At 47.5% G+C, this 11,390-nt stretch overlaps 1 protein-coding gene across 1 annotated transcript; it reads right to left on the minus strand.

The window, feature by feature from the left end:
• Nucleotides 1-5,258: 5,258 nt before the first annotated feature.
• On the minus strand, nucleotides 5,259-9,102 carry LOC143274752 (uncharacterized). The gene has a single exon (XM_076578669.1). It carries the CDS (start codon nucleotides 8,730-8,732, stop codon nucleotides 7,620-7,622), a length of 1,113 nt encoding a protein of 370 aa, XP_076434784.1. The 5' UTR covers nucleotides 8,733-9,102; the 3' UTR covers nucleotides 5,259-7,619.
• Between the last annotated feature and the right edge of the window lie 2,288 nt (nucleotides 9,103-11,390).

Consider the following 11,390-nt stretch of genomic DNA (forward strand, 5'->3'; position numbering starts at 1 on the left):
GAATGTCCACATATAATAGCAGCACCTGTCAGAATTGAATAAGAAGAAAATTTTGATCATTTAAAAGTTTACACTTGTCACGTGACCGGTAAAGGTTGAGGACCCCCCTACAACCCGACAGGCCCCGCGCAATCTAATAAAAGAAAATTTAAGAAAAATGGGTCTCCGGATCCTCGCACGCTCAATTAAGTGCAGCCAACGCCAAGAATTTATACACAATATCAAACTTTATTCACTCACTCACAAATATACTGACAACCGAAACAGCAGTGAGGCCTGAACTATTTCCCTTAAGCCCCCCCCCCTCCCCCCCCGCTTCCAAACTTACTAACCCGCTAATACAAATCGCCACATCATAAGTGGGAATGAGAGAAAAATAAGTAAATCGCATTTGCTCGAACACACACACTCACCCCTTTTATCACTGCTCTCACACATGCACACGCATCCTCTACCGTCCATGTACGGCTCGCATTGGTTCTGAACACGAGGGTCCATGCCACAGAATCCAAGATGCCGGCGACCACTGAGAGTCCTAGTCCTTCTACAGACAGTGCATGCAAAGCGGCAATCTTCATGTGCGTCGGGGACACCCCTGTGACAGACTCAGGAAATTCACAGGCGCAGGGAAGGCTGCGGGTGCCCAGGACAACGGCGGAGGTTGGGGAAGGTGGATTGCGCGAGTCCAAGACGACATTAACACTCGGGGAACGTGCGGGACTCGTCGGAACACTCTTCGGAGCTGTAAAGAGACTCGAGCCAAGAGTCAAGCACAAGAAAAACAATGCATGTGCTAAAACAGACACACAGAGGGGTTTCGCACACACTCACACATACAGCTGAATGCCTTAATACAACTGTTTATAATGATCACAAAAAAACAACAGAATATGTGTGCACACAGATAAATCTGAATCCACAAGGATTGGCAGGGCCATACTGCACTGAAATTAAAGTATATATTTTAAATGCAGCAACAACACGAACACCAAAAACCTGAAATACATATCAGTGGCCGCTCCCTGTCTATAGAAAAGCAAAACAAAACTAGTATTCTTCACTCTTCCGACCTGACTCACCTCAAGAGCTCGTGAGGGAAAAAAAAATAAGGGAGATTAAATCCCTGGAACTAGAATGTAGTTCCAGACCTCCTGGTCGGACACGGACCCAGGAAATCTAGTGGCACTGGAGGCCCCAAACCCAGAACCGAATCGGCAAAAACCTCCTCACTCCAAAATGAATGGAGCAGGAACTGGAAAAGAAACCACCTCTCCCTGACTGGGTACAACTGCCAGTGAATAAAGCATCTTACGATGCCCACGACATCGACAGGTGAGTTTTCCTCATCAGACCTGTAGCTCAGCTTAATAACGTGCAGATGTACATGCACGAGAAAAAGAAAACAACCTGAGCTGACTACGAGGGAGGGAAGGAACACACACTCACGCGCGCGTACACACGTACACACACACACATGCACGCACGCACGCACAGAAAGAAAGAAAGAAAGGGAAAAGAAAAAACAAAACAAAACAATAAAAAAAAAAAGAATAGAAAAAAAAAGCAAAAAAAAAAAGAAAAAAAAAAAGCGAAATTCATGACGTATTCGAGGGGTCAAGTTGACCAAAATTTCCTTTTTTTTTTCGCACGGGACAACACTGATGGCTCAGTTCTGGATGATAGCAGTGCAGGATCTGCTTTTGTCATTCCTGGCCTAAAAACAGAAATATCGTATCATTTAGGTAAGGGAAATTCAATTTTTACAGCTGAATTAGTGACCATCCTTATAGTCTTGAATCATCTTGATCAAATACCAATGATGGTAAGTAATTCCTATTTTGCGTTGATTTTCAATCTGTGTTAAAAAGTTTGCTCCTTTTTGATAATAATCAGAGATTTATTGTTTGAAATTATATATCTAGCGCACTCCCTATTTATGAAAGTTGCAAATGTTGATTTAAAGTATATTGCCCATTGTCACACAAGGAAATAAGTAATATATTAGAAAGAGACTTTCACGGGTGCTTGAATTCAAGTCTAAAACCTTGTCAGTTGACTCTCCCAGACTTTGGTCCGATTCGCAGACAAATTCTAAGTTTGATTTTCAAACTATTATCTAAATCATTACGGACCAAACATTGCTCTAAAGTGAAGTGCACATATATGCTTCAGTAACGTGACAATTAAGTACATACTTTTTGACTGTGATTTGATGAAGCCTTACCTGCACAAAAGTGTGTCATCACGTGACTACATGCACACACACACACACACACACAAACACACACACACACACACAAACACACACACACACACAACACACACACACACACACACAAACACACACACAAACCACAACGGACAGGAAAGCGTTGCAGACAGGGATCAGTGGAAAGGGGACAAATCAGACTAGGTACTCCGTCACCCTGAAGACCTGATTCTTGTTTGACGAGGACACGAGCACAAACAGTCACCACTTAGACGGGCTCTATAGTCGAATGGTTAAAGCGTTGGACTTTCAATCTGAGGGTCCCGGGTTCAAATCTCGGTAACGGCGCCTGGTGGGTAAAGGGTGGAGATTTTTCCGATTTCCCAGGTCAACATAAGTGCAGACCTGTTAGTGCCTGAACCCCTTTCGTGTGTATACGCAAACAGAATATCAAATACGCACGTTAAAGATCCTGTAATGCATGTCAGAGTTCGGTGCACTATGGAAACAAGAACATACCCAGCACGCACACCCCCGGCCCAAAACGGAGTATGGCTGCTTAGATGGCGGGATAAAAACGGTCATACCCGTAAACTTGAAACCCACTCGTGCACATACGAGTGAACGTGGGAGTTGCAGCCCACGAACAGAGAAGAAGAAGAAGAAGACACCGCTTACACAATACACTTCCACAAAAAAATCAACAACGACAACAACAAGAACAACAACACATTGATGGTAAATGAGCATGTTTCGCCGCGTCAGTGGATTCTGTCTCGAATATTACAACTATTGGATGTCTTGTTCATGGGAAGAACACGAGAATACCCAGCATGCATGAACCACGACAGAGTCATCGGCAAGTCGATGTTGGTCGTGTAACGGAAAGAAGAAGAAGAACTGTATCGTGACGCCGGGTCAGTAACAGACTGACCACTGAGTACCTTAGTTCGCTCCGCATGTCTGGCGCCAACTGACCCCAATGACCATCCTCTCCTAGCGCGCGCGCGTGCTGATACTGTCACGTGACTCCGTGGGGGAATGACTCGCGAGAGGTGATAAATCATTCCTGTTTTTAGCGGCCTCCTCAGTCGCGAACTTTTTTTGCAGAACGAAAAGGGAGGAAATAGAAAACTGACTTTACATTGAACGATCCACAACAAGCATACGGTTCACATCACTTTAACTCTCTCCATACGAACGGCGAAAGAGACGACGTTAACAGCGTTTCACCCCAATTACCATCATCAAAATATTGCAAGCGGAAGGCTCTTATACTGAAGAGGTGAATGTTGACAAAGAATACCACAATTCTGACGACGAAAGCTAAAGGTTGGGTCATTCAGACACCCACTGGACATCCGAGGGATCTGTGTGGAGGAGAAGAGAGGACTGGCCGTACTGAGCGAGTTAATGTCAACGAGCTTCTACATCCAGCTCAGTCTGGTTTCAGACGAAAACATTCAGGCCATACAGCACTGGTCAACCTTGCAGAAGACTGGCTTACCAGTGTCGATAACAATAGATATTGTGGTGTTTTATTCGCTGATTTTAAAAAGGCGTTTTATGTGATAGACAGAGTGAGAGAGAGAGAGAGAGAGGAGAGAGAGAGAGAGAGAGTGAGAGAGAGAGAAACAGAGAGACAGAGAGACAGAGTGAGAGAGAGAGAGAGGGAGTGAGAGAGACTGAGAGAAAGAGAGAGAGAGAGAAAGAAAGAGAGAGAGAGAGAGAGTGAGAGAGTGAGAGAGAGAGAGAGAGAAAGAGACAGAGACAGAGACACAGAGAGACAGAGAGTGAGAGAGAGAATGTGAGCCGGACACACAGAAACACAGACACAAACACAGACACACACAGACACACACACACACAGACAGACAGACAGACAGACACACACACACAGTGTGCGTTTTACAATTGATTCAGTTTTTCAGTCTCCGTCCGTCATACAGTTTTGACTGGTATTAATACCCCTTGTAACCTGCGATTTTTTTTTTTTTTTGTTTTTTTTTTTTTGCAAGAAAGTCCCCTGAAGAAACCCAGAGGCAGAAATATTTGGAAAATTATGTCACCTCGGACTTGGCTCCTGAGTTGCTTTGTTGTATGCTTGGTATCAGTGATATATACAAAAAAAAATTTGAACGATTAGTGTGTGGGGCTGACAGGACATTTATTGATTTAAAAATATATATTAATAATTTGTTCCTTTGTCTGTCTCTAAGTATACCAGTATCTAACTATCTGTCAAACTATCTATCTGTCTTTGTATGTACCCGATTTTTTTTTTAAACGCTTGAAATGGAATTAATGGCAGCCATCGAGCAGCCTGCACTTGTGTTCACAGAACCCACCAGTGATAGCAGCCACGGTCTAAGGGAGACAAACAGTTTAGCCTTCATTAACCTTCAGTAACCGCGATTGTCTCCCCTGCATCGACTGACACCCACTCTCTCTCTCTCTCTTCACTTTCTGTTTGCATGTCCGGTATATCAGAATATAAGAGTAAAAATCTCGAAAAACTGTTACACAATATAGAAAAACCTGATGTAGGTAATATATTATCAGTGGAAAACATCGAACATAACAGAAAGCTGGCCATGTCTATCTACTATGCCTTGAAACACCGTGAAGAACTGTTGGATAGACTTGTCTGTGAACACCCATCTACGTAGTCTGTGTGTGTGTGTGTGTGTGTGTGTGTGTCGTTGGCCTTCACAATTAAAATATTTGTCACTGTCATTCTCTCTCTCTCTCTGGAAACAACAACTCCTGCACAAGATGAAAGTAACAGGCGACAGACAACAGGTTTAATTGACCAGGAAAGAAGCACTGACATGAAGAACAGGAAGGTTTACTTGTCGAGACGTCCTCCATTCCTAAACACACACACCTCATCCGCGCCTGTGCGTACGTGCAGCCCAGCCATAAAAGGACATATTGTGATCAAAGTAATACACATGTATGTACGTATACATGAATAAAGAAAAAAGGAGTATGATTAAAAACAGACGCCCCCCCCCCCGTCACACACACACACACACACACACACACACACACCTCCCTCCTCTACATAAAGATAATACTCAAATGTATACATTTTATACTCTAACAAAATGTCTTCAATCACCGACATGTGTGACGGGACATTAAACAAATTCCTCCTCCTGCACACACACACACGCACACGCACACGCGCACATGCAATATCATTATTACATCAACCTTGGATATCATGCAAAATGAATCATCGATGAACGATGAGGTGGGATCATGCAACTCGGGCTCAATTGCAGAGTGGTTAAAGCGTTGGACTTTAAATCTGAAGGTCTCGGGTTCGAATCTCGGTAACGGCACCTGGTGGGTAAAGGGTGGAGATTTTTCCGATCTCCCAGATCAACGTATGTGCAAAGCTGCTAGTGCCTGAACCTCCTTCGTGTGCATACGCACGTAGAAGATCAAATACGCACGTTAAAGATCCTGTAATCCATGTCAGCGTTCGGCGAACTATGGAAACAAGAACATATCCAGCGTGCCCCCCCCCGCCCCGTCCCCCCTAACCTTCCGAAAACGGAATATGGCTACCCATATGGCGGTGTAAATAAACTAAAAAGAAATACACGTAAAAATGTTACATGTCTGTCTGAGTGTATAATTGTGCGTGCCTGAAATCTGATTGAATGACACAGGAAACGAATGACGAGCGCCCAATGGCAGCTGTCAGTTGGCTCTACCCATGTAGGCAGCCTGTTGAGTAAATGACCCCGTGCTTGTAAAGCACTTTGAGCTTGGTCTTCGACCGAGGATAGGCGCTATATAAGTATCCATATCATTCATTCAACTCACCCACCAGAACAGCACAGTCAGTTCGAAATATGAACACCTTTGAACTACAGAACACACAAGCCAAGCAGACACGGTATACCTACATATCTCCTTTGTTATGTGTTTTACTTTCAATTATAGTGAAGTTGTATTCAACAAATTGAAATTCGCTGGCCTCGGAAACATTTGCCGTCAACACCGCATTATTAAGTGTGGGTGACAGTTTATGCCAAATATGTTTGATTATATTTGACTTAAATCATTCTTTCTAAGGTTGCAATCACGTGCTCTTAGGCAGTATCAAATACTGTGTGATTATTTCGAACCTTAGTCAGTGCTGACATGTGATCACCTTTGTTGTCTCCACTTGTTCGAATGTGTTTGATCTATTCCATAATGCTCCACAATATTCTGAGGGTGAACGAGTTCTGTTTTTCACCTGTTGTACCGATCGGTGAGATCTATTGTCACTGAGATCATGAAAGAACAATGAGGTCAGGGGAATGGAAAGAAGAAGAAGAAGAAGAGAATCGGCAACATTGACTTGAAGCTGTGTATCTTGTAAATGGAGTAAGTTACTTCTCTTTACTGTTACTAAATCCTGTTGTGTGATCAGTTTTCAAGGTTTTAGCGTCCTTTATGCTTCGGGGAGAAGTTTTCAGCTGCACACCACAGACTTTAAAGTAGAATATTCATAAACAGAATATCGATTCTTTGAATTTGCAAATCCGTGGCTGCTCACGTTTTTCTCCCCACACAGGCCTGCTCAGCTGTGTTAGGTGTTTCTGTTCAACGGAAAACTTCGTGCATGTTCCTGAAATCAGTTACGCGAACAAAAAACTCGCATCAACCGAGTGACGCGAGCTGCGATGTAAGCGACCGATCCCCAGACCAGTCAGACACGAACTGATGCCCAGACCAGTCAGACACGAACTGATCCCCAGACCAGTCAGACACGAACTGATGCCCAGACCAGTCAGACACGAACTGATCCCCAGACAAATCAGACACGAACTGATCCCCAGACCAGTCAGACACGAACTGATCCCCAGACCAGTCAGACACGAACTGATGCCCAGACCAGTCAGACACGAACCGATGCTCAGATAGCTAGCACGTTCACTCAAACCATGAGTCTGAGGGTGGCGCCTTCTCATTGGGTAGAACTTTGTCCATCAATTACAGGTCACGCCATATGCTGGCTACTTCCAAACACTTCGTTGTGCAGTGACTCACTGTGTCATCCTTCAGGCTGTGGGTACTTAATATTAAAGCCATTGATTTTACAAAGTAACCATGTGTTGTCGACATTCGATTAATGACGTCATTAGTGTAAGTGTTCCATTTTCTTTGCAATGACCTTCAGCACTCCCAATATATTTGAGAGTGACACAGTTACAATGTGTTATGGTCTGCACTATAGACTATTTCACAGATCCATGCGACGAAGAGCGGAAGAATTACACTTTCCCTCAGACTCAAATGTGTTTAGTCTACACTATACTGTATTTCAAAGACCCGAGCGACGAAGTGCAGAAGAATTACACCTTCCCTCAGACTCAAATGTGTTTAGTCTACACTATACTGTATTTCAAAGCCCCGAGCGACGAAGAGCAGAAGAATTACACCTTCCCTCAGACTCATCCCAGAACCAATGCCCGAAATTCTTCGCACGCTGACGCTTGGCCTTGATGCCTGAGATCCAGTTGTTGTTGATGAGAACAGGTCGGGACTCCTGCCGCTTTTTCTCTGGCAGCCTGTACCACTTGCCGTCCGGAAAGGTTTCTGCAGGCAGGTGCACGATTTTGACCCCTGCGAACTTCTTTTTCACAAGAGTTGTGAAGAATTCCTGATCGTTCTCGCCCTCTGAGACTGCAGCCTGCGCCTTGAGCTTCTTGATTTTGTCGTAGAGTTTGTCCATCATACGAGTCAGCTCCTGCCAGAACCTGACGGTGGCCGGGGTGGGGTTGAGAAGCAAGAAGCCTCCAGCGGTCTTGTTCCGGTCCGACACTCTGGTGGCCACGATGTCCCCTTCAGACTGACGGGCCAGAACCAGAGGCAGGGGGTTCCTCAGCCACACGCTGTCCACCTCGAACAGCAGCAGCTGAACGCCAGACTCCAGCAGACGCAGGAGGAAGCGGGTACGTTCCACCATCAGCCGCACGTAGCTGGCCCTGCTGTAGGCCATGGCTCCCAGGAACTGCGGACTGCTGACCACAGCCACCGTGACCTCGGGCCACAGGGACTGGAGACGCTGACCTGTCCGCAGGTCCGTGGTCAGGAACAGCACGTGCCGGTGCACGTGGTCAAAGGACGCCGTGTTGCAGCACCAGCTGGCGGCGAAGTCCAAGAAAGCGTCGTTGATCATGGTGAAGAGGACCACCCCGTGCTGTCGGTGCATCTCTGTGGCCACCTCCAGTAAGACGCTCGTGTTGTCCACGATAACCTTTCCCCGTGATGGTCTGGAGGCTTCAGCCTTCGTGCTCATCATCACTTCAGAGTTCTTCTCCGCTGACCACCCTGAAGCTCTGGTTTCTGACGCTGCGACAGACATTCGCGAACCAGCCTCCTGCAGAGAGGATGGCCGCTTTCCACCACGCTTCTCAGGGCTTGGGAGGAAAGGAGGGATGAGTTCAAAGTAGACTGTCAGCACTGCTAGGACTGATGCAGTCACCAACAGAAAGCGCCATGCCCGAGGTTTCATGGTGTCACATGTACTCTTTGATCGCTGCTGATCGGCTGATTGATTGATATCTTTATTCACCAGGCGAAGCCGAGACAAAGAGTGGAAAGAAATCAGTACAAAGCGGACGAGCCGCTGGATATTGCGCAATATTTGAATGTCTTTCTTTCTTTCTTTTTTTAATCTGTGTCACCACAGGCGATGCTCCCATCCCCCCTCCCCCCCAAAAAAAAGGGACAGAAGGATTAAACGTCTTTGAATCTCTGAGGCTCGTTTTATGGGATGGTAATGTTCAGTTTCCACTCTTCATAAATAAACTAAATCTTCACGTTCGCCTCTCCACAGGGTCAGTCCAGCCTCTTCACAGCGTCAGTCCAGCCTCTCCACAGGGTCAGTCCAGCCTCTCCACAGGGTCAGTCCAGCCTCTTCACAGGGTCAGTCCACAGGGTCAGTCCAGCCTCTCCACAGGGTCAGTCCACAGGGTCAGTCCAGCCTCTTCACAGGGTCAGTCCACAGCGTCAGTCCAGCCTCTCCACAGGGTCAGTCCACAGCGTCAGTCCAGCCTCTTCACAGCGTCAGTCCACAGGGTCAGTCCAGCCTCTTCACAGCGTCAGTCCAGCCTCTTCACAGCGTCAGTCCACAGGGTCAGTCCAGCCTCTTCACAGCGTCAGTCCACAGGGTCAGTCCAGCCTCTTCACAGCGTCAGTCCAGCCTCTTCACAGCGTCAGTCCAGCCTCTTCACAGCGTCAGTCCACAGGGTCAGTCCAGCCTCTTCACAGCGTCAGTCCAGCCTCTTCACAGGGTCAGTCCACAGGGTCAGTCCAGCCTCTTCACAGCGTCAGTCTCTTCACAGCGTCAGTCCAGCCTCTTCACAGCGTCAGTCCAGCCTCTTCACAGCGTCAGTCCACAGGGTCAGTCCAGCCTCTTCACAGCGTCAGTCCACAGGGTCAGTCCAGCCTCTTCACAGCGTCAGTCCACAGCGTCAGTCCAGCCTCTTCACAGGGTCAGTCCAGCCTCTTCACAGGGTCAGTCCAGCCTCTTCACAGCGTCAGTCCAGCCTCTTCACAGGGTCAGTCTCTTCACAGGGTCAGTCCAGCCTCTTCACAGCGTCAGTCCAGCCTCTTCACAGCGTCAGTCCAGCCTCTTCACAGCGTCAGTCCAGCCTCTTCACAGGGTCAGTCCAGCCTCTTCACAGCGTCAGTCCAGCCTCTTCACAGCGTCAGTCCACAGGGTCAGTCCACAGGGTCAGTCCAGCCTCTTCACAGGGTCAGTCCACAGGGTAAGTCCAGTCTCTTCACAGGGTCAGTCCACAGCGTCAGTCCAGCCTCTTCACAGCGTCAGTCCACAGCGTCAGTCCAGCCTCTTCACAGCGTCAGTCCACAGGGTAAGTCCAGTCTCTTCACAGGGTCAGTCCACAGGGTAAGTCCAGTCTCTTCACAGGGTCAGTCCACAGCGTCAGTCCAGCCTCTTCACAGCGTCAGTCCACAGCGTCAGTCCAGCCTCTTCACAGGGTCAGTCCACAGCGTCAGTCCAGCCTCTTCACAGCGTCAGTCTCTTCACAGGGTCAGTCCACAGCGTCAGTCCAGCCTCTTCACAGCGTCAGTCCAGCCTCTTCACAGGGTCAGTCCACAGCGTCAGTCCAGCCTCTTCACAGCGTCAGTCCACAGCGTCAGTCCAGCCTCTTCACAGCGTCAGTCTCTTCACAGGGTCAGTCCACAGCGTCAGTCCAGCCTCTTCACAGCGTCAGTCTCTTCACAGGGTCAGTCCACAGCGTCAGTCCAGCCTCTTCACAGGGTCAGTCCACAGCGTCAGTCCAGCCTCTTCACAGGGTCAGTCTCTTCACAGGGTCAGTCCACAGCGTCAGTCCAGCCTCTTCACAGCGTCAGTCTCTTCACAGGGTCAGTCCACAGGGTCAGTCCAGCCTCTTCACAGCGTCAGTCCACAGGGTCAGTCCAGCCTCTTCACAGCGTCAGTCCACAGCGTCAGTCCAGCCTCTTCACAGGGTCAGTCCAGCCTCTTCACAGCGTCAGTCCAGCCTCTTCACAGGGTCAGTCCAGCCTCTTCACAGGGTCAGTCTCTTCACAGGGTCAGTCCAGCCTCTTCACAGGGTCAGCCTCTTCACAGGGTCAGTCTCTTCACAGCGTCAGTCTCTTCACAGGGTCAGTCCAGCCTCTTCACAGGGTCAGTCTCTTCACAGCGTCAGTCCAGCCCGTCTGATGAATGACGTCGTCCTTTCCAAGCCCTGTCTGGAGACACGGAGCTCTCATAGTAAAACAATAAAAAAGTGACCACTGGCGATGGGCTGTGGATCAAGCGGCTGATGACTGTGCACTCAACGTGGACACTGCTGGCGATGTCTGTCTGCTGTATGGCGTGCACCATGGGCAGTTCCACACAGCAGGCAGCTGGGAAGACCACCTGAGAGCCGGAAACAGATTGATAAATAACTCATCCAGAATGCAGTCATTGAAAGATTGATAAATAACTCATCCAGAATGCAGTCACTGAAAGATTGATAAATAACTCATTCAGAATGCAGTCATTCAAATATTTTGTTAAAATGCCCACACATTATGCAAACTCTTCGAAGCGATAATGACCAATTAAACAGACAAAAAATATAAACAAAACAAAACAAAACAAATACAAAAGCAAAAAAAAAAAAAAAAAAAAAAAAAC

This window comes from Babylonia areolata, chromosome 29, assembly GCF_041734735.1.
Source record: "Babylonia areolata isolate BAREFJ2019XMU chromosome 29, ASM4173473v1, whole genome shotgun sequence".
NCBI classification, from domain to species: Eukaryota; Metazoa; Mollusca; class Gastropoda; order Neogastropoda; family Buccinidae; genus Babylonia; species Babylonia areolata.